The following is a 24310-nucleotide window of genomic DNA, read 5'->3' on the forward strand; positions in this document are numbered from 1 at the left end:
CCTTTTATGGGTTTTATCACTTAGACCTAGGATTTTTTTTTTTTAACCATCGCTGTCAAAGCCTTCATCTCACTGCTAGACAGACCAACCTGCTTCCTTCCTCTCTGCCTACACTCCACCTCCCACCAGGGTGATGCACCAGACAATGGGCCTTGGGAGAAAGGTGTGCAAAGAACAGAGGGGTTCAAGCTTCCTAAAGGGATGATGGGCAAAGGGATCCAGATGGTAAGGACCCCAGGTGTTCTTGGTCTTGGCTTTCCCCACCTCTCTGGGTCAGTTAAGCATTCAGCTTTCTACATTGCCCGCCCCCTTGTTTGCTGCACTCAACTTCCTGCCCAACCAGAGGAAGTGGTGAGAGACAGCAGGTACAGCAACAGCTACGGGGGCCATGGTGAGTCCTTATGCCTAAGAATCCAGGTCCCTAGGCCTCAACCGCAAGGGCAGCCAGGCCCATGTCAACCCACAGTAGGCTGACTTCTAGCCCTGGAGATCAGGTTATACTGATGCCCTGTCTGCTGCTCCCAGCAGCCTTATATTATATACCCCTCACCAACAGGACAAGGAGTATGTGGGTTTCGCAGCCCTTCCCAACCAGCTGCACCGCAAGTCCATCAAGAAGGGGTTTGACTTCACACTCATGGTGGCAGGTCTGGGGGTTTTGGAGGGGGTGGGTCCTCAAGAGACCCTAGCTGTCCTCTGACCTGACCAACTGGGCCTGTCCTGTCTACAGGGGAGTCAGGCCTGGGGAAATCCACCCTCATCAACAGCCTGTTTCTCACCAACCTCTATGAGGATCGGCAACTGCCAGAGGCCAGTGGTAAGACCCTCCCCATCCTCTCCAGGCATTCTACCCCCTCCTGTATCCCTAGGCTACACTGTCTTCCTTTCCATCTGCGTCTCCAATGACTTTCTGGGGGACTCAGGCAGCTTACTGCTTCTTCCCCTAAAAAAATAGGTGGGGCAATTGTGATACTGAGAAAGGAAACTAGTCCTGCCTCAGACCCCTACCCAGTTCCCTGATCTCTTCCCGTACCCATAGCTCGCTTGACACAAACACTGACGATTGAGCGTCGGGGTGTGGAGATCGAGGAGGGGGGTATTAAGGTGAAGCTGACCTTGGTGGACACACCTGGCTTTGGGGACTCAGTGGATTGCTCAGACTGGTGAGGAGTGGGGGAGGGAATGAGGGATGGTCTCCCAATATGGCTGGCTACTTGGTGGAAACGGAGGGGTCAGTTACAGGGCTGGTCTGCCCTGGCCTCCCACCCATCCCAACTGAAAGATGGGGGGCATTTCTGGTGGCTGTGTGCCCCAAAGTGCCCTGTGCTTCCTGACATCTCACTTATGACCCTGCCAGTTTCCTGATTTCTTTGATTGGAGACAAAGAAACTACTTCCCACCCCCACAGTCTGGCTAGTCTTGCCCCCTTCCCTGCCATGTGACCCCTGATCTCCCACCACATGCTCTCTTCCCTCCCCACATCCCAGCTGGCTGCCCGTGGTGCGCTTCATTGAGGAGCAATTTGAGCAGTATCTTAGGGATGAGAGTGGCCTGAACCGGAAGAACATCCAGGATTCCCGTGTCCACTGCTGCCTCTACTTCATCTCACCCTTTGGCCGGGGGTCTGGGGGTCAACCTGGGGGTTGGGCATTTGGGAGGGCTTGGGAGGTGACTCTGTATCCTGAGACCAAACCCTGCCCCATCCTTGGTGCAGGCTCCGGCCCCTAGATGTGGCCTTCCTCCGGGCAGTGCACGAGAAGGTCAACATCATCCCAGTCATTGGCAAAGCAGATGCCCTGATGCCTAGAGAAACCCAGGCTCTCAAGCAGAAGGTGGGTGTGGTGACTTCTGATCTTTGGCCCCACATGAAGCCAAAAGTCATGATCAAACCTGAACGCAGCTTTGACTCCTTTGATCTTGGGGTAGACTTCTTGGAGCATGATGTGTAATGCTATTAAAGTTTCTGAGGAAGATAAGTAGTAAGCTGCCTGAAAGAGCCATGTCTCTGGAAGCTCAGAATGGAATCCCTGGGCTGGATTCTTAGCCTGTCTGAGGGTAGGAACATAGACATGATGACCCCTAATGGCCCCTACCCTCCAGTGTCTTCAGAGCCCTCTCCCACTGTTTCTGCTTATATTTCTCTCTCCTGGTATTTTGGTATCTGCCTCATCTTAGAATCTTTCCAGGTCTCTTCCCTGGCTGTTAGGGTGTCTTTGTCCCAGTCTTTTCACCCTATGACTCTCTCATTATCTCTGAGATTTTATGTTCATTTCTTTTGTTTGTTTTTTGTTAATCCTCACCTGTGGATATTTTTTCCATTGATGTTTTAAAAAAATTTTTTTAAATTAAATTCAGTGATGCCCCTCCCTTGTGTGAGATTTGTGTGTTTTTTTAAATATATTTTTATTGATTTCATAGAGGAAGGAAGAGGGAGATAGAAACATCAATGATGAGAGAGAATCATTGTTCGGCTGCCTCCTACAAGCCCCCCACTGGGGATCGAGCCCACAACATGGGCATGTGCTCTTGACCGGAATCGAACCTGGGACCTTTCAGTTTGCAGGCCAACGCTCTATCCACAGAGCCAAACTGGCTAGGGCTCCATTGATTTTTAGAGAGTGGAAGAAACAGGGAGAGACACAGAGAGAGAAGCACCGATGTGAGAGAGACACATCAATTGGTTGCCTTCCACAAAGGCCTCCGCCAGGGCTGGGGATGGAGCCTGTAAATGAGGTATGTGCCCTTGACCAGAATTGAACCTGGGACCCTTCAGTCCGAGGGCCAACACTCTATCCACTGAGCCCAACTGGCTAGAGCTCTTTTCTTTTTTATTGATTTTAGAGAGAGAAGGGAGAGGGAGAGAAACATTGACATGAGAAACATGAATTGCCTCCTCCACACACCCTGACCAGGGACAGAACCTGAAACTTGGGCATGTGCCCTGACCAGGAATCAAACCTTCAACCTTTCGGTGCCCAGGATGATGCCCAACCAACTGAGCCACACAGCCCAGGGCTGCACTTTCAGTTCATTTCTCACCATCTGTCTTTCCTGTCTTGACCACCCAGTGTCTGTATCTAAGCACTTTTTTTTTCTTTTTTTTTTGGTTAATCCTCACTTGAGGATATTTTTCCATTGACTTTTAGAGTGGGAGGGGGAGAGACAGAGAAACATTAATTGGTTGCCTTCTGCACGTGCCCCAACCAGGGCCAGGGATCAAACCTGCAACCTAGGTACATGCCCTTGACACTGAGCCAAACCGGCTAGGGCAAGTGTCAGTATCTGAATCTGTCTCAGCCATGCAATATCTGTTGTTCACAGCCTCTGTGATTCTCATTGTCTCTGCATCTTTTTCCTCTGAGATACGGGACCAGTTGAAGGAGGAGGAAATCAACATCTACCAGTTCCCCGATTGTGACTCAGATGAAGATGAAGACTTCAAGAGGCAGGATGCAGAGATGAAGGTGCAGAGGCAAGGGAGGAAGGGGCAGAGAAGCAGGGGAGGCAGAGGTGGAGGTGGAAGCCGAGAAAGAAGTTTCTGCCCTTGAGGGGCCAGTGGTGATCCCTGATTCCTGCCCTATAGGAAAGCATCCCTTTCGCAGTTGTCGGTTCATGCGAGGTAGTGAGGGACATCGGCTCCCGACCAGTGAGGGGTCGCCGCTACTCCTGGGGTACCGTGGAGGGTGAGTAAGGCTGCGCATGCATTCTGAGGCCAGCAGGAGCCCAGGCCACCTCCAAGTCAACCGCACCCAACATGTGATGGTGGGTAAGCTCTAGTCTTAGAGGTCCTAGGAGCCAAATAAGAGGTCTTTGAGCTGCAGAGCGTTGGCCCTCCCCTACAGCGGGGTAGGATTTCGGGAAGACCTTACCCAGAGGGTGGGACTGGACCGGAAGCTTCCTGATGCACGCGGTCGGTCCCCCAGTGGAGAACCCACATCACTGCGATTTCCTGAACCTGCGACGGATGCTGGTGCAGACACACCTGCAGGACCTGAAGGAGGTGACACACGATCTGCTCTATGAGGGCTACCGGGCCCGCTGTCTACAGAGCCTGGCCCGGCCTGGGGCTCGTGATCGGGCCAGCCGTAGGTGAGAGCCGGAGTTGACTCCTAGGTGCTTCCAGGACCCCGCCTTCACCCTCCAGATCTTTTCCCCAAAGTCTTTCCTCACCCAGCTTGCTTCCGGCCCTAACCTCAAGGACAAGAGCCCACCTCCTAGAGTCCAACCCCCTTCCAGGCCCGGCCTCAGGTAGTGACCCACACAACGACAGTCCCGCCCTTGATTCCTATTCCTTTTCCTCACCCCCTAGTAAGCTTTCCCGCCGGAGCACCACTGAGATCCCGCTGCCCATGCTGCCCATGCTGCCCATGCTGCCTCTGGCCGAGACGGAGAAGTTGATCCGCGAGAAAGACGAAGAGGTGAGCAAGCACCTCGCCTCCCCACTGACCAAAGCCCCAGTCCTCTTCGAAGAAGTCACTCTCTGGCCACGCCCGGCCCCACCGCCTGCAATCTTGCCCCGTACAGCTGCGTCGCATGCAAGAGATGCTGGAGAAGATGCAGGCCCAGGTGCAGCAGAGCCAGGCTCAGGGCGAGCAGTCGGACGCTCTCTGAGGACCCCCGCCCGGGTGCTGCTTTACCTCAGCTCCGCCTTCCTCCGTCTCTTGTCCAATCCCCGAGCCCCAGGCTGCCCAGCGCCTAACCCCGGAGCCCACCCTTTGCACTGGGCTCGGGGCAAACAGGTTCTCCCAATCCCAGAGCTGGTAGTCCTGCCTTTGGCCCCGCCCCGCCCCGCCCCCGCCCTCCGCCCCTCCCGGAGCCGGAGCTTCCAGCCCAGCTCCTCTAAACCCCAACGGTGTCTTCGAAAAAACTGTTTCCTGCCCTGACCAGTGCGGCCCAATTGGTTGGCCGTTGTCCTGTGCACCTTGGACTCCGGTCAGGGCACAAGGCCAGATTGCCGGTCCCGACCGGGGTGCGTTCGGGAGGCAACTGCAACCGATCGATGTTCCATGTTTCTCACATCGATGTTTCTCTCTCAAATAGATGTCATTTTCTAAGATCAATTAAAAAATTAAAAAAACAGCCCCAACCGGTTTGGCTCAGTGGATAGAGCGTCAGCCTGTGGACTCAAAGGTCCCAGGTTCGATTCCGGTCAAGGGTTGTGGGCACATCTCCAGTAGGGGGTGTGCAGGAGGCAGCTGGTCGATGTTTCTAACTCTCTCTCCCTCTCCCTTCCTTTCTGTAAAATATCAATATAATGTATTTTTTAAAAATTAAAAAACAAAGCTAAGTTTCCTGAGGCCACGCGCCTTCTCTTTCCCTGCGGGAATAAGCGGCGTGCTTAGCGGGCCCAGGCCTTCATTCATTTGTCGGGCACTGGCCTTGTGCAGTGTTTCAGCCCACTCTCCCGCCGGCGCCCTCACAATAACACGCTGACGGGCCGCGGGTAAGAAACAAAGACCAGCTCAATTTTATTAGGACTCGGGGTGGGGGTCAGGCTGTCAGGAAGGCGTTGGCTAGAGGAGGCCTACAAGGGCCCTCTACTCCTGGTCCTTGGCGTCGCCATGCGTGATGACGTAGCAGATATTCTTGTAGTCTACCATGCCGGTCACGTCAGGAGGGAAGGCCGCCCACATATTCTTGATCTGGGAAAGATGGCCAGATCGCGTTTCCTGCGGGTTCCTTGGGCTCCCCTCCCCCACCCCTCTGCCTTTCCCAGGCTCCTGCCCCACTCACCTCTTCCTGGGAGAAGCGGTCACATTGAGTGGTAAGTAGCTCCTCTAAGCTGGAGAAAGGTGACATAAGGGGAGTTGAGATGGGGCCTGTAAATTCTTTCCACTCCCACCTCATCCTTGTTGCTATTCCCAGTTTCACCTGAAAACCAGGGTTACTCTAGAATCCTTCCAGTGATCTCACAAACACAAACACAAAAGGCTTTTGCTCTTCTCCCCACACGTGATGTGAAAATTTAATCCTAATCACAGTCTTCATTTCTCCCTTATCCCTGGCAATGCCTAACCCTTGTCAGGAATTTAAGGCGGCCTTCTGTGGGTGAGCAGCTGGAGGGATCACTTACAACTGCTTCTTGATAGTACCCTTCCCTTCAGGGTCCAGGACCTTGAAGGCTCCAGTGATCACATCTTCAGGGTCGGCACCTGGAGTAAGAGGGCACAAGGGTCCCTGAAGGGTCTGTCTCTGAAAGATCTGGGAAAGGGCAGCTGGGAGCTTGGACCCAGGACACTTCATTCACCTTTGAGCTTCTCTCCAAACATAGTCAGGAAGACGGTGAAGTTGATGGGACCGCTGGCTTCCTTCATCATTTCATCTAGCTCCTCATTCTTCACATTGAGGCGCCCTGGAATGGGGCAGGGGAAGCATGGGCTGGCGTGGGGTCCTGGGACCAGAGGGTGATATTTCTAATAAATTCAGATCATCCCACCCATTTTTCATCTGGGTAGACTGAGGTAGAGTCAGCAGGGCTGGCCCCCAGGCTGCTGAATTCCCAGGACTCCACAGCCTTGGATCTTTAAGGGGATTGGGTGGGGGCTCACCCATGGCTGCAAAGGTGTCCCGAAGGTCTTCCTTGTCAATAATGCCATCACGGTTCTGGTCAATGACTGTGAAGGCCTGTGGAGGGCAAGGGCAGGGAGGGGTTAGGTCCCCCATGGCCAGGCTTTAGCATCCTTACTCCAGGCAGATCAGATTGTGGCTCCCAGCCAGCTGTTCTCTTTTGTGCCAAGAAGAGAGGGGAGTAAGGAATTCTAAACCCTTCCCCTCCCACTAAAACAGGTGCACATTCTGGGGTGGGAGGGTGGGGGAGGACAGCAAGGGTGCCTTTGGTCAGCCTTCAGTCTCCCTCCCCTTCACTCACCTCCTTGAACTCCTGGATCTGAGTCTGGTCGAACATTGAGAAGACATTGGAGCTTCCACCCTCTGCTGCTGCCCTTCTCTTGGCCTTCTTGGGTGCCTGGGGGGTGAGGGTTGGGCAAAGACATCCATGGGCCAGATCCTACTATTCTCTGGAGGCAATGGATTAGATTCAGGGTTCTTTGAGTCCCTTCTTGTAAAGCAACTCATCTGGCTCTAAGCTTCCTCCTCTTTGTGACTGCTTTGCTGTGGGTGCTTGTTTCAGTTGCATCCCCAAATTCCTCTCTGTAGCCCATGAGTCCCATCCCTCCATCCTACCCAAGTGGAAGTTTCCTCTTCTTAGTGTCCTGAGCCTGCCTCCTCTGAGTCCCAGACTTCCTGTATGACCCTGATCCACTCATTCATTCTGTATGAACCTCTACTTTCTCATTTATAAAATGGGAGTGGGGAAGGTGGGGGGGGGGGGCAGAAGGGATCAATGGGGGAAAAGGGGACATTTGTAATACTTTCAACAATAAAGATTTAAAAAAACATGGGAATGGGAATCCTTGCCAGCTTGGTCCCAGAGGGTTTTAGGAAGATGGAGAGCAGGAAAGTATGGAGCATGCTTTGAGAGGGATTGGGCTCCAGTGAAAGGAGTGTCTGAGTGGATTATCCTATGCACCCCATTAGTGATACCAAGGAAAGAAGGACTCATCTTTCTTCCTCTTGATGGACTGGGAACCAGCTACCTTCTTTCAAAGAGTGAGGCTGCTCTGAAGTCTGAGGGATCTGGGCAGGGGCTGGGGGATTCTTACCATGTCTTCAGTTCCCTGGGGGCAAGGCTGGAAAGTAGCAGAGAGCAAGCTTGCCGCAGTCTCTCTGGGGTTATATAGTCTTGCCCCAGGGAGCCCTTAACATACCAGGGTAACCTTAGCCCTGCGGGTGCCCACCCCAGAGACCAAAATAGCCTGGCTCAGGGCCTTTCCTTTCTTGGAGGGCCTGCAGCAGCTGGAGTCCAGGGAGAGAGGGAGGAGGGAATGAGTCTTGGGATGCATGTCTCATTAGGACCTGGGCAGGAAGGGTTGTTCTTTCTCTCAAAAGGGGGCTAGAATGTGCCAGAGTTCAGAGAAGGCCCAAGCCGGGCCACAGTGCTTGGAGAGAGATGAACCACATCCCTGTACCCCTGAGTGGGGTGTGCCTAGATTTAAACCCAGTAAGTTTATTGAGCACCTATAGTGTGCCAGGTGTTGTGCTTTTTTTTTTTTTAAAGTCTTTTTTAATTTTATTTTATTGTTTTTAAATTGATTTCAGAGAGGAAGGGAGAGGGACAGAGAGATAGAAACATCAATGAGAGAGAATCATTGATAGGCTGCCTCCCGCACGCCCCTCACTGGGGGGGGATTGAGCCCGCAACCCAGGCGCAACACGGGTATGTGCCCTTGGCCGGAATCGAACCTGGGACCCCCCAGTCCGCAGGCCAACACTCTATCCACTGAGCCAAGCCAGCTAGGGCTGTGCTGTGCTTTATGGGTGCACTTTGACAAACATAGCCCACTCCCATTTGGAGTTCTCAGTCAAGTGCGAGTATGTGTAGGGATAGTGGCAGAGTTTAGAGGTGGGTGAGAGCCGTCTGGGGAACCTGAAGGACCAGGAAAGTTGTCTACATTCCCTTCAAGGAGAAGGAAGAATTTGTGAGGAAAGATATAGAATGTGGAATCACTAGGTATGAGGAGACTAGACAGCCTAGGGCAGAGAGCCTGCTCTGTCATCTTGGGCTTTGTGCTTCAGCTCCCCGGGCCTTGGTTTCCCTGTCTGTAAAATGGAATTTAATGCTCATCCCACAGAACTTGTGGATCTGAACACTATTTGGAAACAGTTTAGTGAAATGTAATCATATTATTACTTAGGCCCTGCCATGAAGACAGGATAAATACAGAGCAGCCTTGTCTAGGAGCATAAAAATGAGTTTATGAAGATCAGTAGAGGTGAGTCAGGTGAACATGGAGGAGCAGGTGTGCCAAGCAGAGGGCATGGATGGGCAAAGGCATGGAGAAGTGAAAGATCAGAAGTGGTCAGGTTGCCAGAATTGTGATGGGGCATGAACAGAGGGGCTAGAAACATCTGATACTGGAACTGGAGGGCCTTCAACGCCAGGCTGAGACCCGAGACCTTGGGAGTCTTGAAAAGGTTTGAAACAGGAGAAGGACATAGTCTAGTGTGAGTCTATAACCATTTATTTGGATACTAGTTTGAAAGTTAGAACTCAGAGGAAGGGAGTCAGAGACACGATAAGAGAAATTAGTTGGTCACCTCCTCTTGGTTGACGGAATGGTCAGTGGCTTCTCAATCCATTCTGGACAAAAACCAGCTTGGCTGACTGTGTGACTTTGAAGTATTCTCTCCCACCCTTCTAGGCCTCAGTGTCCAGTCCCCTCCATACAGTGGAGGTCTGGGGCAATATTGGCTGAGGAAGCTCCAGAAGGCCCAAGGTTGGCAATGATATATCCTCTTCTTGCTCCCTCTAGGACCCAATGTCCTGAGCAAGGTGCCTCCTTCCCTTTCCCTCCTCCAGCCTCATGCCAATGCCTCTAAGACATTTTCTTTTCTGGGCACTGGGGCCCAGCCACCTGTTGTCTCTAAGAAGAGAGAAGAAACCACCCTAAACTTAGCAGCTGCTCTTGGCCTCCTGAACTGGCCCCTCCCTGCCTCGTTTGACAGCTGCCTCACCTTATAAGGTTACTATGGGGGTCCAGGCCAAGGGGAAACCCACTTATTACTGGGTTCTGGGACGGGAGGAGAACTCCAAAGACAGGAATGGGGGAAGCTTGGGTCAGCTGGAAAGTGGGGAAGTTGAGAAGGAGATCAGGAGCAATATATTTCAGACACTGAGTGGGAGGGAGTTCCAGAACTCAGAAACCAAGGAGGAACAGGGGAGTAAGGTCTGATTGAAGTTTCAAGATGGTGGACTCTGTGGAAATCAGCAGCCTATAATCAGGGAACTCGGGGTAATGAGGGTCAGAGAGAGAAAAGGCTCAGAAAGTCAGGACTTTGTGTTTGTGGTCTAGGATAGGCTGGGGCGCTCATGAGATTGGGGTCTGGTTTCTTAGAAGAAAATGAGCACAGAGAAGTGTGGCAACGAGGGGATAGTAGTTGATTGAAAGGTCTTGAATTACCAAAAGAATAAGAACATAGATGTAAGATTTCATGGTTTGCGGTCTGGGATACTCACTAGAATCGGGCAAATTGAAAGGATGAGGTGTGAGGACTTGGGGCTTAGGATTCCCACAGGAAATGGAGGATTCAGAGAAATTGGCCATTGGAGGTTTTGGTTACAGTCGCCTGGGCTTGAAGTGTAGGAATTGGTTGCGATCCGGGGTGAGAGACAGAGTGGAGGTGGAGAGCGCTGGATCAGGGCACTGGATCTGTGTCAGAGCTCAGGGTCTCACATGCCACCAGAGTGGAGGAGAGTGAGGGAAGATCGGTAGCTGGATGGAGAATGGGGGCCCAGAAAGGACTTGGCAGGGCAGCGGCATTCTTACTGGCTAAGGGTTTCCGCTAGTGCCCCCGGCCCCCGTCTCTACTCCGCGCTGTCCCCAACTGTCACCTCCCTCCTGCGCTAGTCTCCGGCTGTTACTGATATCCCTAGGCTGGCACCGCCTGCTGGCAGCACCCCTCCCCTTTGGCCTGTTGCTAAAGTGAGAGAATGCGCTCATTGGCTGACGAGGCAAGTTAATTGCAAATTTTGCCCGCCCCCCAGCTGTCATTCCTTCTGACCTTCTTGGGAGACGTAAAGAATATCTCAGCTCTTCCTATTGACTGCGGATGCTGTCTGTCACCGCCCAAATAGACGCGACTGTCTTGTCAATTTGACCTCCGCCTATTCCTTTTCATTGGCTGCCTTTTTATCGTTTATATTAGCCAAGCCCGCCTCTTCTCGCATAGTGCCCGCCTCCTTCCGCGGTCATTCACTCTCCCGCCATTTTTATTGGCCAGGAGGTTCAGCTTCCTGATTTTCTATTAGTTACTCCTTTCGTCCCGCCTCCTCCTACCTTCACCCGCCCTCTCATTGGTCTTATACCTTTTCTCCATTTCCTCTTCCCATCTCCAACCTCACCCACCAGTACAACGATTGGCAGAAACCCAGTTCCCTTTCTCCTATTATTCGCCCAAACCCTCTAACAAGGCGGGAGCAAAAAGAAGCGCGATGGGACGGCCCGCGCGCAGGCGTGAAACGCCGAAACGCTGGCCGCTTAGCCGGCACCCGGTCGTGTGCGCAGGCGCGAGGTCGGTTGCCTGCCGAAAGCAGGAGGGAGGGGGCGGCGGCGAGAGAGGGATAGGGGTGAGAGGGCGCGAGAGAGACCCTGGCACCCGGAGCCCCCGGACCCGAGCGCCGTCTCGGCGGGCCCACGGCCGCCCGCGCGCCGTCCCCGCCTCCAGCGCGCGCCGGGCCGCGCCCTTCACCTCCCCTTTCTCGACGGGCGGCGCGGAGCGGCCTGAGGGCGGCGCCTACTGCGGCCGTCCTGGCCGAGAGGGGGATGTGAGGGGCGGCCCGCGGCCATGGAGACGGGCCCGGCGCCCCTTGTGGCCCCGCCACGCCGTCATGGCGCTCCCGCGGCCCCCTCGCCGCCGCCCCGCGGCTCCCGGGCCGGGCCCGTCGTGGTGGTGGCTCCGGGGCCGCCAGTGACCACGGCCACTTCAGCCCCGGTCACCCTGGTGGCCCCCGGGGAGGCGCGGCCCACCTGGTTACCGGGGCCGACCCAGACCTCGGCCCCGGCTTTAGCTTCGATCCCGGCTTCAGCTCCGATTCCGGCTTCAGCCCCGGTCCCGGCTTCAGCCCCGGTCCCGGCTTCAGCTCCGATCCCGGCTTCAGCTCCGGCCCCGGCTTCGGCCCCAGCCCCGACGGTCACGGGCAGCACAGTGGTGGTGCTAACACTGGAGGCCTCACCCGAAGCGCAGGTCTCCCCTGGTCCAGAGGTCTTGGTGCCCGCGGCAGTCCAGACGTCAGTAGGGGACCAGACGTCAATGGCACAGGCCCTAGGGGCAGACTCTCCAAAGACGGAGGAGACTAGAACCTCACCCGCCTCTGGACCAGGAACCTCCACCGGGACCTCCACCAGAACCTCTTCCAGAACGGCTCCTGGAGCGCTGACCGCCAAACCCCCGCTTGCCCCCAAGCCGGGAACCACAGTGGCTTCAGGAGTGACTGCACGGATTGCAGCAGTGACAGCAGGACAGGTGACAAGTGGACATGGAGCTGCAACATCAGCGTCAACAGGACAGGTTCCAGAGGACCCCTCAGTGTCTGGCACAGGGCCTTCAGGGGCTAGTGAGGCTCTGGTAGCGGTTGTGATGGTGACCCCTGCTCCAGAGCCTGCAGAAAACTCTCAGGATCTAGGTTCCATGTCCAGCCTGGGACCTGGCATCTCTGGGCCTCGAGGGCAGGCCCCAGACACTCTGAGCTACTTGGACTCCGTGAGCCTCATGTCTGGGACCTTGGAGTCCTTGGCGGATGATATGAGCTCCATGGGCTCAGACTCAGAGATAAATGGGCTGGCCCTGCGGAAGACGGACAAGTATGGCTTCCTTGGGGGCAGCCAGTATTCGGGCAGCCTGTGAGTACGCAGTGGGCACCCAGTGGGACTGCTTCATTGAAGCAGGTTTGGGGAGGGGGAGAAGAAGTACCTTGCTCAGACTCTGGCAGCCCAGCCTCCTCTGAGAATCCAGGGGTGATTAGTGGGTGTGGGATACCTGGCGGTTCCTGTCATGCCCTAGCCTAGAGCAGCCTCATCTGGAAGTTCTGCACATGTTTGTGTTTCAGAGCAGGTGTCAGGAGTTCTGGGTTTGAGCCTAAGCTTTGCCTTTGGTGTGTTGTGTGCCCTTGAGCTGGTGTCTTCCCCATTTCCGTGCTCAGTTTCCTCTATGAAATGAAAGGCTGAATGAGATGATATCTAAGATCATCCCAGCTCCTTAATATGAAACTCTAGCTTTGAGCCAGATATTCTACAGTGTTGGCTGGGCAGGGATTCTGGTAGAGATCTTTGGTCCCCTAGTGGGAGAGTCTGTGAGTGAAGCAGGCATCTCATCTTCCTCACAACCCTAGGTCTGATGGGGTGGGGAGATGGAGAAATCTGGTTGATGGAGGGAGACCCTGAAAACAGGGCGTCTCTGCGGAACGGAGGACAGTCTTGTGTTTTCACTGAGGGAAAGGGGGTGGGGAAGGTCTCTTCCCCATTTTCTCATCTCCCCAGCCCAGCTTACTCTTTCCTAGTTCCCTCCAGGGGCCTGAGTCACTCCTGAGGTGGGGGGGTGTGATCACCTCTGACTTCTTCCTTCTCTCTCTCTGGATCCTGCACATTGTTCCTCTACCCCTCTGACCTGCTGGTCAGTTCAGCATCACCTGAGTACCCAGGTGGCAGGCCCTGTGCAGGATATTAAGGACAAAACAGTCATTTCAAGTTGTTCATCATTTAGAGGGAGAAATAAACCTAGGTACTTGGTTCCAATGTATGTTAGGTTTCGCTTAGAGATGATCACAGGATTTTGTGAGCACCTGGGGAAGGGATGTTTTGCCCAGTCTGGGAATCCTGCTGGAGCTAATCTGAATCTTAAAGAATATGTAGGATTCAGTCATGGCTGGGCCTGTTGGGGTTGGTGGAGTACCTGCCTGGTGGTGAGAGAGTATTCTAGTCAGGGATTATTAGCCACCCAAAAAAAAAAAAAAAAAAAAAAATCAGAAAACCTTTGCGCACCAACATACTTGGTCCTAAAGGGGAAGGCAACTGAAATTTGACCCTGATGCTTTCCCATGCTTGAGGTATGTGTTGTACCCAATTTACAAATGAAGAAGCAATTGAATGAATTGCTCTACTCAATCTGGATCTCTGTGATCAGTGGTTCTCTCCTTAATACCATATTATCCTAAAGAACTCTTGGATTGAATTGGATTTTAGTGAGCCACACTTGTATGCCAGGCATTGTGCTGAGTGCTGTTTCTCTGCTTTGTAGTTTTGTCCCTCTAAAATCCATCTTCTGTGCTGGAGGAATCTACTGAGGCGCAAGGCTGACTGGGCCATACCTTAAAAACTTTTAGTGGCTCCCCACTGGCAACAGGATAAAGTCCAAGTGCTTTAGCCTGCGCATAGGCTCCTTATTATCTGGCCCTGCCAGTCCCTCTGGTCTTCTCTCCTGCTGCTCCTCACCATCACTTAGTGCTGTGGTCCTGTTGAACTGATTCATACTCAGGCCAGGGATACCTTTCTCCCCCTTTTCCTGCTAAGTTCTACCCAGTCTTTTGTGGCTTACCTCACATGTCTCCTTCTCCAGGAAGCCTTTCCTGATATCCACTTCCCTTACTTCAATTAGATGCCTCTTCTGTGCATTTTTTTATTTTTGTTAATCCTCACTGGAGGATATTTTTTCCATTGATTTTTAGAGAGGTGGAAGGGAGAGGAACACAGAGAAACATTGATATAAGAGAGACACATCAATTGATTGCCTCCCGCACACCCTAACCAGGGCCAGGGATCGAATCTGCAGATGAGGTATGTACCCTTGACCCGAATCAAACCAGGGATCCTTCAGTCTGCAGGCCGACACTCTATCCACTGAGCAAAACCAGCTAGGGCTTATTTTTATTTATTTTTTAATATTTTTTTTATTGATTTCAGAGAGGAAGGGGGAGGGAGATAGAAACATCAGTGATGAGCCTGGCCAACGTGGCTCAGCGGTTGAGCGTCGACCTATGAACCAAGAGGTCACGGTTCGATTCCCAGTCAGGGCACATGCCCGGATTGCGGACTGGATCCCCAGAGTGGGGCATGCAAGAGGCAGCCAATCATGATTCCCTCTCATCATTGATGTTTCTATCTCTCTTTCCCTCTCCCTTCCTCTCTGAAATCAATAAAAATATATTAAAAGAAAAGCAAAAAAGAAACATTGATGCTGAGAGAGAATCCTTGATCGGCTGCCTCCTGCACGCCCCACAGGGGGGATCAAGCCCACAACCCAGGCATGTGCCCTGACCAGGAATCGAACTGTGATCAGGATCCTGGTTCATAGGTTGCCGCTCAACCACTGAGCCACACTGGCCAGGCTCTTCTGTGCATTTTTAAAAACATATATATTTTTTATTAATTTCACAGAGGAAGGGAGAGAGAAATAGAACCATCAATGATGAGAGAATCATTGATCGCTGCCTCCTGCAAGCCCCCATTGGGGATCGAGCCCGAAACCTGGGCATGTCCTTGACCGGGAATCGAACTGTGACCTGGTTCATAGGTTGATGCTCAATCACTGAGCCATGCTGGCTGGGTGAGCCCTCTCTTTTAATAGTCCTTTATATATAGTTTCTCAATAGACTTCTCTTCTCTTTGTGTGTGTTTTTGTTATTTTTAAATATATTTTTATTGACTTCAGAGGGGTAGGGAGAGGGAGAGAGAGAGAGAAAAACATCAATGATGAGAGAGAGTCATTGATTGGCTGCCTCCTGCATGCCCCCCACTGGGGATTCGAGCTTGCAACCCAGGCATGTGCCCTTGACTGGAATCGAACCTGGGACCTTCAGTCCACAGGCTGATGCTCTATCCATGAGCCATACCAGCTAGGGCTCTCATAACTTTGTGATGTAGGTTGTGACATCCCTGTTTTACAGATGAGGAAGAGATTCAGGTTATCACTTATCAAGACATCCCAACTTCTAAGGACAGAAATGGGATTTGAGCTCAGGTCTGTCTGGAAACCCAAGCTCGCTCTTCCATTTTACTCACCTCCTGGCATTGGCTCCTAAAAGTAACTATTTCAAGACTGATGAGGACCCTGGCTGGGTAGTTCACTCGGTTAGAGCATCATCTCTATATGCCAAGGTTGTGGGTTTGATCCCCAACCAGGGCACATACAAGAATCGACCAATGAATGCATAAATAAGTGGAACAACAAATTGATGTTTCTCTCTCTCTCTCTCTCTCTCTCTCTCTTTCTCTCTCTCTCTCTGTCTCTCTCTCAGATCAACAAAAATATTTTTAAAAAGTCTATTAAAAACAAAGACTTGATGGGGCATTTTGATGTGTAGCTCTGACAGACTGTGAGCAAACAGTGTAAAGAAAGCTTCATTTGCCTGGGAATCTGGAGTGATTTCAGAGAGGAGGAGGTAAAGAGAATTGCAGATGGTCCAAGGGAATCTCAAGAGTCTGATAGGAGGAAACTCAGACAGTTGCTTCTAAGGAGACAGAGAAGTATATTCTATATATTTTTTTAAAATATATTTTATTGATATTTTACAGAGAGGAAGGGAGAGGGATAGAGAGCTAGAAACATCGATGAGAGAGAAACATCGATCAGCTGCCTCCTGTACACCTCCCACTGGGGATGTGCCCGCAACCAAGGTACATGCCCTTGACCGGAATCGAACCCGGGACACTTCAGTCCGCAGGCCGACGCTCTATCCACTGAGCCAAACCAGTTTTGGCTATATATTATTTTATGGATAATAATTATTATTTCCTGCACCCCTATATGTATTGTCTCATATAAACTGTCAGGTAGATATTGTTTTTCTCTCCATCTTATACATGAGGAAATTGAGGCTTAGAGGAATTAAGTGACTTACCCAGGGTTATACAATAAATAAGTGTTAAAAGCTAGAACTTGAATTCAGGTCTAATGCAAACTATGGTTTTAAATATTCTGTACTCTCCCCCCAAACTTATATACACCAGAAGTAGGATTTAAACACACTTCTGTATAGAAATCCAACATGAGAGCATAAACTCTGTGCAGAGATTCCTTCCAAAGGGAAGAAGTCCTTTCAGTTTGGTTAACTAGGACCTTGGATAGTTAAATGGCCAGACACCTGATGTTTGGCAGCTCACAAAATGTTTTTATGTCCAGTCTCTCATTTGAGCCTGGAGAGGTGGCTTGCCTCAGTTCCCTCAGCAATCCTGGTATTACACTACTGCTACTGACCCTTTCCATGCTCCCCCCATCCTGCAGAGAGAGCTCCATTCCCGTGGATGTGGCTCGGCAGCGGGAGCTCAAGTGGCTGGAGATGTTCAGTAACTGGGATAAGTGGCTGTCACGACGTTTCCAGAAGGTTTGAGAAGGCTAAGTGGTGGGCAGGGCAATGCACAAGGGGCAGGGGCAGGGTGGGCCCTCGTGCTCTGGGGAAACCCAGGAACATGATAGTATCTGCTCTATGGAGCAACCTGGGGAGAAGTGGGACTTGGGCCTGGTGGAAGTAGTAACTTTAAAGATAAGCCAGGCAAGGTCTAGTGGAGTGGAGTGAAGTCTATGGATGTGGGAGGGGTGTCCCAGGGAGCCTGAGGATTGCCAGGGAAAACTTGGAGGCTGAGCCAGTCCCTGAAGCTGTTCCCCTGCCTGCCATTCTGCCTTAGGTGAAGCTGCGCTGCCGGAAGGGAATACCCTCCTCCCTCAGAGCCAAGGCCTGGCAGTATCTGTCCAATAGCAAGGAACTCCTGGAGCAGAACCCGGGCAAGTTTGAGGTGTGTCCAGGGTGTGGGGACATGTGACACTGGCTGAAAGATATCATCAGCTCCCTCCAGATCCTGAGGTAATTGTTGCTTTCCCACTGCAGGAGCTGGAACGGGCTCCTGGGGACCCCAAGTGGCTGGATGTGATTGAGAAGGACCTGCACCGCCAGTTCCCTTTCCATGAGATGTTTGCTGCTCGAGGGGGGCATGGGTAAGGTGGCCTGGCCATGTGGATTAGGTAGCAAACATTTGTTGATGGCTCCAGGTACAGGACTTAATAGAAGGCTGATCCTTCATGGATTGAGTGTCAAGCCATATTGAGGGAAGTGTTCTCAGAAGACTCTGACTTGGTGGGTGGGGTTGGGGGGCTGTTGTAGGGGCAAGAAAGGGAGGCACAGCAAGGGCTCATGGCATTTGCGCTGGGCTTTGAAGGCTAGATGGGAGCAGAGCAGGGGACAAGGTTTTCCTGCCTGGGGGTTATGTAAGCTGTGTTTGGGCAGTGAGGTTGGGTAGTTGAGGCTGGAAAAGTAGTTTAGGGCCAGATCACCAAGGGCCCTTAAATACTGTGCTAAGGCACTTGAATTTTTATTCTTTTTCCCAGGCTTTTTCAAGATGTATTTTTACTGCTCCCCAGTAATATGCAAGTTGATCTTAGGTGGTTCTCGAATGGACATTTTTCATCAACAAGTTCATCCTTTCAGCAAATATTTATTGAGCATCTACTATCTGCTAGGCATTTTTCTAGTCACAGATGACAGCAGTGAACAAGAGACAAAAACTCTTGCCCTCAGGGGGCTTATTATATTTTAGTGGGGATAGACAATAAGATGAAAGAAAGTATATTGTATGTGAAATAAATGATGGTAAGTAATAAAGAGGAGTTTAAGAGGGTAATAGAGAATGTGAATGGAAATTGGGGTTATAAGTGATTGGATCTGACTTAACATTTTATTTTTTTAAAATATGTTTTTATTGATTTTTAGAGAGAGAGGAAGGGAAAGGGATAGTTAGAAACATTGATGAGAGAGAAACATCATCGATTGGGGATTGGGCCAGCAACCTGGACATGTGCCCTGACCAGGAAGAACTGGTGACTTCTTGGTTCATGGGTCTATGGCAGCCGTGGGCAAACTACGGCCCGCGGGCCGGATCCGGCTGTTCTATCTGGTTCTCTTGCTCTCCCCTCCGCTCCTTTACTTTGAATTTATATTAGTTCACACAAACACTCCATCCATGCTTTTGTCCCGGCCCTCCGGTCCAGTTTAAGAACCCATTGTGGCCCTTAAGTCAAAAAGTTTGCCCACCCCTGGATGGTCAACCACTGAGCAACACCAGCTGAGCAGATCTGACTTGTATTTTATTTTACTTTTTTTGTTAATCCACACCTGAGGATATTTTTTCCATTGATTTTCAGATAGAGTAGAAGGGATGGGGAGAGGCAGAGAGAGAGAAAAATCGATGTTTGAGTGACACATTGGTTTCCTCCTGCACGGGGTCTAGGATTGAGCCTGCGACCCAGGTATGTGCCCTTGATTGGAATTAAACCTGAGACCCTTCAAGTCTATAGGCCAATGCTCTAACCACTGAACAGCTGGCTAGGGCTGACTTGCATATTTTAAAAGGTTCATCCTGGCTGCTGTGCTAAGGATAGCCTATAAGGAGACAAGGACAGAAGCAGAGAGAACAGTGAGGAGACTATTTCCATAATTCAGGAGAGATATTGATAGATAAGGATGGTAGCAGTGGAACTACTGGGAGAAATGGTTGGATTCTGGTTATATTTTGAAGGTAGAGCCAAAAAGATTTGCCAGTCAATTAATGTGGAGTGTGAGAGAGAGAGAGAGGGACAAGGAGGAGTTATCAATGACTCTTAAGGTTTTTGGCCTGAGAAACTGGGAGAATGGAGTTACCATATACTGATAGGGATGGGGAAAACTGGGGGGAAAGTAAGTTTGGGAGGTATATCAGGAGTTCAGTTTTGGAATGTGTAGTTTGAAATGCTTATTGGACATCAAGATGGAGATGTCAAGTAGGTTGGAGGTAAATATAAGTAGGGATTTCGGGGAGAGGTTTAAATTGGAAATAAATTGGAAAGTGAAGACCTGTCACTCTCTAAATGGGACTAAATCTCACCCATGGGACTGGATGAGGTTGTCAAGGCAGCAAGTGTATAAATGAAAGGAAGCTCAGAGATTGAGCCCTGCAGCTCCAACATTTCAAGAATAGTAATTACTGTGAATGAACCAGTAAATGGACTGGAAGAAGAAGCTGGAGAGGTAGAAGGAAAACCAGGAGTATGTGATTCCTGGAAGCAAAGTGAAGAGGGGTTTCAGGATCAGCTGTATGAAATGCTTCTGATGGGTCAAGTAAAGTCAAGCTGCAAATTGACCTCTGGACTAAAACTGTGGGAGGTCATTGGTGACTTTGATAAAAACAGCTTTGTGGGGAACAGTATATTAAAGCCTCACTGGAGAAAGGGAGGAAAGAAATAGAAGACAGTGAGTCTATACTCTGGCGGAGTTTCACTTAATAGGTAAGGAAGGAAACAGTGTGGTATTTGGAGAGGAAAGTGGGGTCAAGAGACTTACTTTAAAGAAAATAACAGATGTAGTTTGCCAGTGGGAATGGTACAGTAAGAGGGAGGAAAATTGATGATGCAGGAGAGATGGGAAGGTTACTGGAGATGGCCTGTGTAGGCAAGGGGATGGGACCCAGTCCCAAGTGGAAAGGCTGTGCTTGTTCAGGATCACAGACAGTTCACCCATAGTAACAGGGGAGAAGGCAGGGCATAAAAGCTGACAGGTATTAGGTAACTAACTAGTATATCAAACCTGTCATTTCATGGATGCTATTGCAAAGTGGAGAATAATAGTAGGAGTGGAATGCAGATAAAGCACAAATGAAGATCACACTTCAGTGACTGAATTTTGGAAACACGATTGTAAGCAGTGGTCAGGAGTATGTGTGTGACTGGATACAGGGAGGTGATCTGGAAGGTCATTACTTTTTTCTGGGTAAGTGATGAAGGTGTGAGCTGTGAAGTGGTTGTGAAGGAACAGACGGAATAAATTTAGGTCGTAGTGTTGCGAAGACTGGTGATTAGCCATGGGGGGAGTAAAGGAAGGCTTTCTGTTTTCTGATGTGGGGTTGAGTGGATGGAATTCCCAGACACAGCGTTGCAGCACCTTCAAGGAAGAGGAGCAAGTCTAGGGAAGAGATTTTATTCTTTTGGCTGCAGAGACGAGAGGTCTAAGGCACACCTGGCTTCCCAAGCCTTCACCAAGAACCAGGGCCCATTGGTGGTGGTGGTTTGGGAGGGGGGCGTGATACAAACATTCAGACTGTGCTAGAGGAGGACTGAAGCTGTGGCTATTGAAAGCTTCTGTAAGAAGATGACCTTGAAGGTTTATTGAATGCTGGCAGATGGAGAGAGAGTGAACACAGACTGCTGGGAATGGTAGGGAGCACATGGGGTGTGCAGGCAAGGGTGGAAGTCTGCAGCCTGGAATGTTTTGTGTGGTCTGAGTCTTTGGTTTAAGCTTGATAGGCAGGACTAGGAAGGGGGTTGAGTTGTGTGGTAGTAAAGCTCAGAAGTTAATCTGGAATTAGATTTAGGAGGGGTCTGGGCTGGGGCTGGAGGCTGGGCAGGTTTAGTTGGGGGCAGAGAGCTCCCAACTCTTGTGATTGCCCTCATGGTCTTTCCCAATACCCACAGGCAACAGGACCTGTATCGAATCCTTAAGGCCTACACTATCTACCGGCCCGACGAGGGCTACTGCCAGGCCCAGGCCCCAGTGGCCGCAGTGCTGCTCATGCACATGCCTGCTGAGGTCAGCATATTCTGGTCCTGGTTGGGGAGCGGGTGGGGAGGATCTTGGCCTACAGTGGTGATGGAGGAGCTCTCTCTCCATTTCTCAGGCCCCCTCCCTCTTTGTTTTTGCCCTTCTTCAGCAAGCCTTTTGGTGCCTGGTACAGATCTGCGATAAGTACCTCCCGGGTTACTACAGTGCAGGGCTGGTGAGTATCTGAGGGCTTGGTACAACAGGCTGTGACTTTCCCCAAGGCTGCAAGAGGTCCTTGTCCTGCCCCACCCTGTGCCCTTCTGTCCCTTCTGCTCTGGGCCTTTCCCACTGAGGTGAGGACCCCCCTGCTCAAGGGGGCCACAGTAGGCCCCTTCTCATTGCTCATCTCACTTTTAGGAGGCCATTCAGCTGGACGGAGAAATCTTTTTTGCACTGTTGCGCCGTGCCTCCCCACTGGCACACAGACACCTGCGGCGGCAGCGCATTGACCCCGTGCTCTACATGACGGAATGGTTCATGTGCATCTTTGCCCGCACTCTGCCCTGGGCTTCAGTGCTGCGTGTCTGGGATATGTTCTTCTGTGAAGGTACATTTGTAGGGGTTTTCATGGTGCCTGCCAGGTGGTGGTCCGCTGATTAGAAGGTGCTTGTTGGGTCTGGGGGTTGGAAACTGAGGCCTGGTCTTGGCTCTGCCACCAGTGCAGAGCCTACTCTCCCTCCCAGGAACCTGAAACCCATGGCAGCTCATTTCCCATCTTGGGACCTCAGTTTCCTCGTATGTGAGGTTTACAGTAGATAGTGATGGGAGCTGTGAGTCCCTCCTACATGGGACATGCTGAGATCCCAGGCATGATCACCAGTGCTGTCTTTTCTCCACTCTGCAGGCGTAAAGATCATTTTCCGGGTGGCCCTGGTGTTGCTGCGGCACACACTGGGCTCAGTGGAGAAGCTGCGCTCCTGCCAGGGCATGTATGAAACCATGGAGCAGCTGCGTAACCTGCCCCAACAGTGCATGCAGGAGGACTTTCTGGTGCATGAGGTAGGCATGAGTGGCTTTGGCAAAGCCCAAATCTGCTTCAGGCCATCCCCACCTCATCTGCATTTTGGTACCCATTTCTTCTCCATCTAGGTGACTAACCTTCCAGTGACAGAAGCACTGATTGAGCGAGAAAACACAGCCCAGCTCAAGAAGTGGCGGGAAACCCGGGGGGAACTACAGTATCGGCCCTCACGGCGACTACATGGCTCCCGGGCCATCCATGAGGAACGCCGGAGGCAGCAGCCACCCCTGGGCCCCTCCTCTAGCCTCCTCAGCCTCCCTGGCCTCAAGAGTCGGGGCTCCCTAGCAGCTGGAGGTGTCCCATCTCCACCCCCTCCTTCCCACAGGGCCAGTGCTGGGCCTGCCCCAGGGCCTGTGGTCACCGCTGAGGGACTGCATCCATCCCTTCCTTCGCCCACTGGTAACAGCACCCCACTGGGTCCCAGCAAGGAGACCCGGAGGCAGGAGAAGGACCGGAGGCAGGAGAAGGAACGGCAGAAACAGGAAAAGGAACGTGAGAAACAAGAAAAGGAACGTGAGAAAGAGCGACAGAAACAAGAGAAAGAGCGGGAGAAGCGGGAGAAGGAGCGGCAGAAGTGGGAAAAAGAGCTGGAGAAGGAACAGCAGAAGCAAGAGAAGGAACGTCAGAAGCAGGAGAAGAAGGCCCAAGGCAGGAAGCTTTCGCTGCGTCGAAAGGCAGATGGGCCTCCAGCCCCCCAGGATGGTGGGGACAGGTCCTCAGCCTCTGAGACCCGGCAGGACGCTTACTTCTGACCTCTGCCCTGGGGCTGGACTGCATGGCCCTCTCTTTTTCCCTCAGCCAAGAGCAGACCCCTCAGTAGGTTGTCCCTCTTTCTGAGGAAAGTGGCTTGATTCCCCGTCTCCTTGCCAGCTGCTGATCCCTACACAGCCAGGACAGTCGAGTGCATGGGGCAGCTGCATTTCTCCGACGCAGCTGTTGAACAAGTCTGGAGCCCCTCACCTCCATTTAGGTCCAGCTGGGGTCTCTCTCCTGCCCCAGTTCCCTTTGGGGTCCCTTTCCAGGTGCTGTCCTGATTGGCCTTTTGTCACCAAAGGGGTGACTCTTGGCAATGGGGGAGTCAGAAGTTTAGATTCTTACACTCCAGTTGCTCCCCTTACCCATGAAGTGGAGCTAGGTTCCTTTTTCTCCAGTCCTGCCTGCCTCCCCCACTTCCTGGCCAGGGGCCTCCTTGACTTCTGGACATCTCTATGTTGTAATTATGTATAAAGGACCTGGTTGGCTCAGGGGTGGGGATGTTCCCTTAATCTTGTCCTTTGGTTCTCCTTCCACAATGTTCTTGCACTCTATTTAAGGGGACATGCACTGGAACAGGAAATGTCCCCCACTTCCTCACCCACCACCCTCCTGCTCTCCTTCCTATTCACCCACCTGTATCTGTATTCTCATGCCTCCCTGCTTTGCCTCACCAGGACCCCCACCTTTCACCTTATTTCCTTCTAACCCTCCAGTCCCTATTTGGGAAAGGGGTCTTTTCCTGAGCTCCAGGGGGTGGAACCCAATGTTTACATTCTCTTCTGTATCTGCCCCCACCCCATGTGGCGCTTTGAGGAACCAGAAAAGAACCTATTATACCTGGGCATGTCTTCTGCCTTGTTTTTGATGAAGGGGGTTAGAATAAGGACTAGAGAGGGAGGGAACAAGTGATGAGTGAGCCAGGATCTATTAAAGCAGTTGGCTGTTCTTGGCAGGTTCCGCTTGGCCTTTGGTCCATCTCTCAGTCATTCATCAACAAACAATGGTTGAACTCCTGCTCCATCTTTGCCTGAGATTGGCTGTCTCCATTGTCACTGGCCTCCCGAAGCCCTCTACGTATCACCTGCAGCGCCCGGATCTCCTTCCCAAAGCGCTCATGCAATTCCTGGAACCTGGAGTGGGGACTGAGGGTGGCTAGAAGGCCACAGTCCTGGGGGGGATAGGGATGTGGGGGTGAGCTGGGTTTTTGGCCAGCTGCTTGGCACAGCTTTGGTACTGATCCTCTAGGGGGTGGGGGTAGTAGCACAGCCAGTTGCCTCCAGCTCACCCCAGCCTGAACCCACAGCCCCATTCCCAGCTGCTGGTTTTCTGCTTCCAGCTTGTAGGCCTGCCCAACTTCTGTG

At 51.8% G+C, this 24310-nt stretch overlaps 3 protein-coding genes across 7 annotated transcripts; 2 read left to right on the forward strand and 1 right to left on the reverse strand.

The window, feature by feature from the left end:
* The first annotated feature begins 133 nt into the window (after positions 1–133).
* On the forward strand, positions 134–5062 carry SEPTIN1 (septin 1). 2 transcript variants are annotated; one of them, XM_080679298.1, is made up of 11 exons: positions 134–225; positions 557–647; positions 731–817; positions 1040–1163; positions 1488–1622; positions 1715–1832; positions 3363–3464; positions 3584–3683; positions 3924–4089; positions 4310–4418; positions 4525–4658. In XM_080679298.1, the coding sequence occupies exons 1-11, from the start codon at positions 202–204 to the stop codon at positions 4609–4611; spliced, it is 1143 nt and encodes a 380-aa protein (XP_080535424.1). In that variant the 5' UTR covers positions 134–201; the 3' UTR covers positions 4612–4658. The 2 variants fall into 2 exon arrangements, with proteins under 2 accessions (XP_080535424.1, XP_080535425.1); XM_080679299.1 differs by lacking the exon at positions 134–225 and adding an exon at positions 346–391 and having other exon boundaries at positions 4525–5062.
* A 382-nt stretch (positions 5063–5444) lies between these two features.
* MYL11 (myosin light chain 11) lies at positions 5445–12012 on the reverse strand. 4 transcript variants are annotated; one of them, XM_080682367.1, is made up of 7 exons: positions 11586–12012; positions 6869–6964; positions 6549–6624; positions 6248–6352; positions 6074–6152; positions 5734–5782; positions 5445–5642 (listed from the first exon to the last, which is right to left on the reverse strand). In XM_080682367.1, exons 2-7 carry the CDS (start codon positions 6902–6904, stop codon positions 5538–5540), a joined length of 450 nt encoding a protein of 149 aa, XP_080538493.1. In that variant the 5' UTR covers positions 6905–6964; positions 11586–12012; the 3' UTR covers positions 5445–5537. The 4 variants fall into 4 exon arrangements, with proteins under 4 accessions (XP_080538493.1, XP_080538496.1, XP_080538495.1 ...); XM_080682370.1 differs by having other exon boundaries at positions 6869–7016; positions 11586–11816; XM_080682369.1 differs by lacking the exon at positions 11586–12012 and adding an exon at positions 10621–10731.
* On the forward strand, positions 11257–23905 carry TBC1D10B (TBC1 domain family member 10B). The gene is made up of 9 exons (XM_080682358.1): positions 11257–12458; positions 16834–16933; positions 17235–17342; positions 17435–17541; positions 21046–21160; positions 21282–21347; positions 21530–21719; positions 22017–22171; positions 22262–23905. Exons 1-9 carry the CDS (start codon positions 11404–11406, stop codon positions 22943–22945), a joined length of 2580 nt encoding a protein of 859 aa, XP_080538484.1. The 5' UTR covers positions 11257–11403; the 3' UTR covers positions 22946–23905.
* The last annotated feature ends 405 nt before the right edge of the window (positions 23906–24310 follow it).

The sequence above is a fragment of the Plecotus auritus genome, assembly GCF_963455305.1.
Source record: "Plecotus auritus genome assembly, chromosome: 7".
Taxonomy (NCBI): Eukaryota; Metazoa; Chordata; class Mammalia; order Chiroptera; family Vespertilionidae; genus Plecotus; species Plecotus auritus.

Excerpts from the sequence above, each read along its gene's own strand:
- SEPTIN1 (XM_080679298.1), top strand. The coding sequence starts at position 202 with ATGATGGGCAAAGGGATCCAGATG. Across the intron at positions 1,623-1,714 it reads ATCTCACCCTTTGGCCGGGG|GCTCCGGCCCCTAGATGTGG; the intron begins GTCTGGGGGTCA and ends TCCTTGGTGCAG. Across the intron at positions 3,684-3,923 it reads CTCCTGGGGTACCGTGGAGG|TGGAGAACCCACATCACTGC; the intron begins GTGAGTAAGGCT and ends TCGGTCCCCCAG.
- MYL11 (XM_080682368.1), bottom strand. Across the intron at positions 6,625-6,868 it reads AGATCCAGGAGTTCAAGGAG|GCCTTCACAGTCATTGACCA; the intron begins GTGAGTGAAGGG and ends TGCCCTCCACAG. Across the intron at positions 6,353-6,548 it reads GGACACCTTTGCAGCCATGG|GGCGCCTCAATGTGAAGAAT; the intron begins GTGAGCCCCCAC and ends GCCCCATTCCAG.
- TBC1D10B (XM_080682358.1), top strand. The coding sequence starts at position 11,404 with ATGGAGACGGGCCCGGCGCCCCTTGTGGCCCCGCCACGCCGTCATGGC. Across the intron at positions 17,343-17,434 it reads AGAACCCGGGCAAGTTTGAG|GAGCTGGAACGGGCTCCTGG; the intron begins GTGTGTCCAGGG and ends TTCCCACTGCAG. Across the intron at positions 21,348-21,529 it reads GTTACTACAGTGCAGGGCTG|GAGGCCATTCAGCTGGACGG; the intron begins GTGAGTATCTGA and ends TCTCACTTTTAG.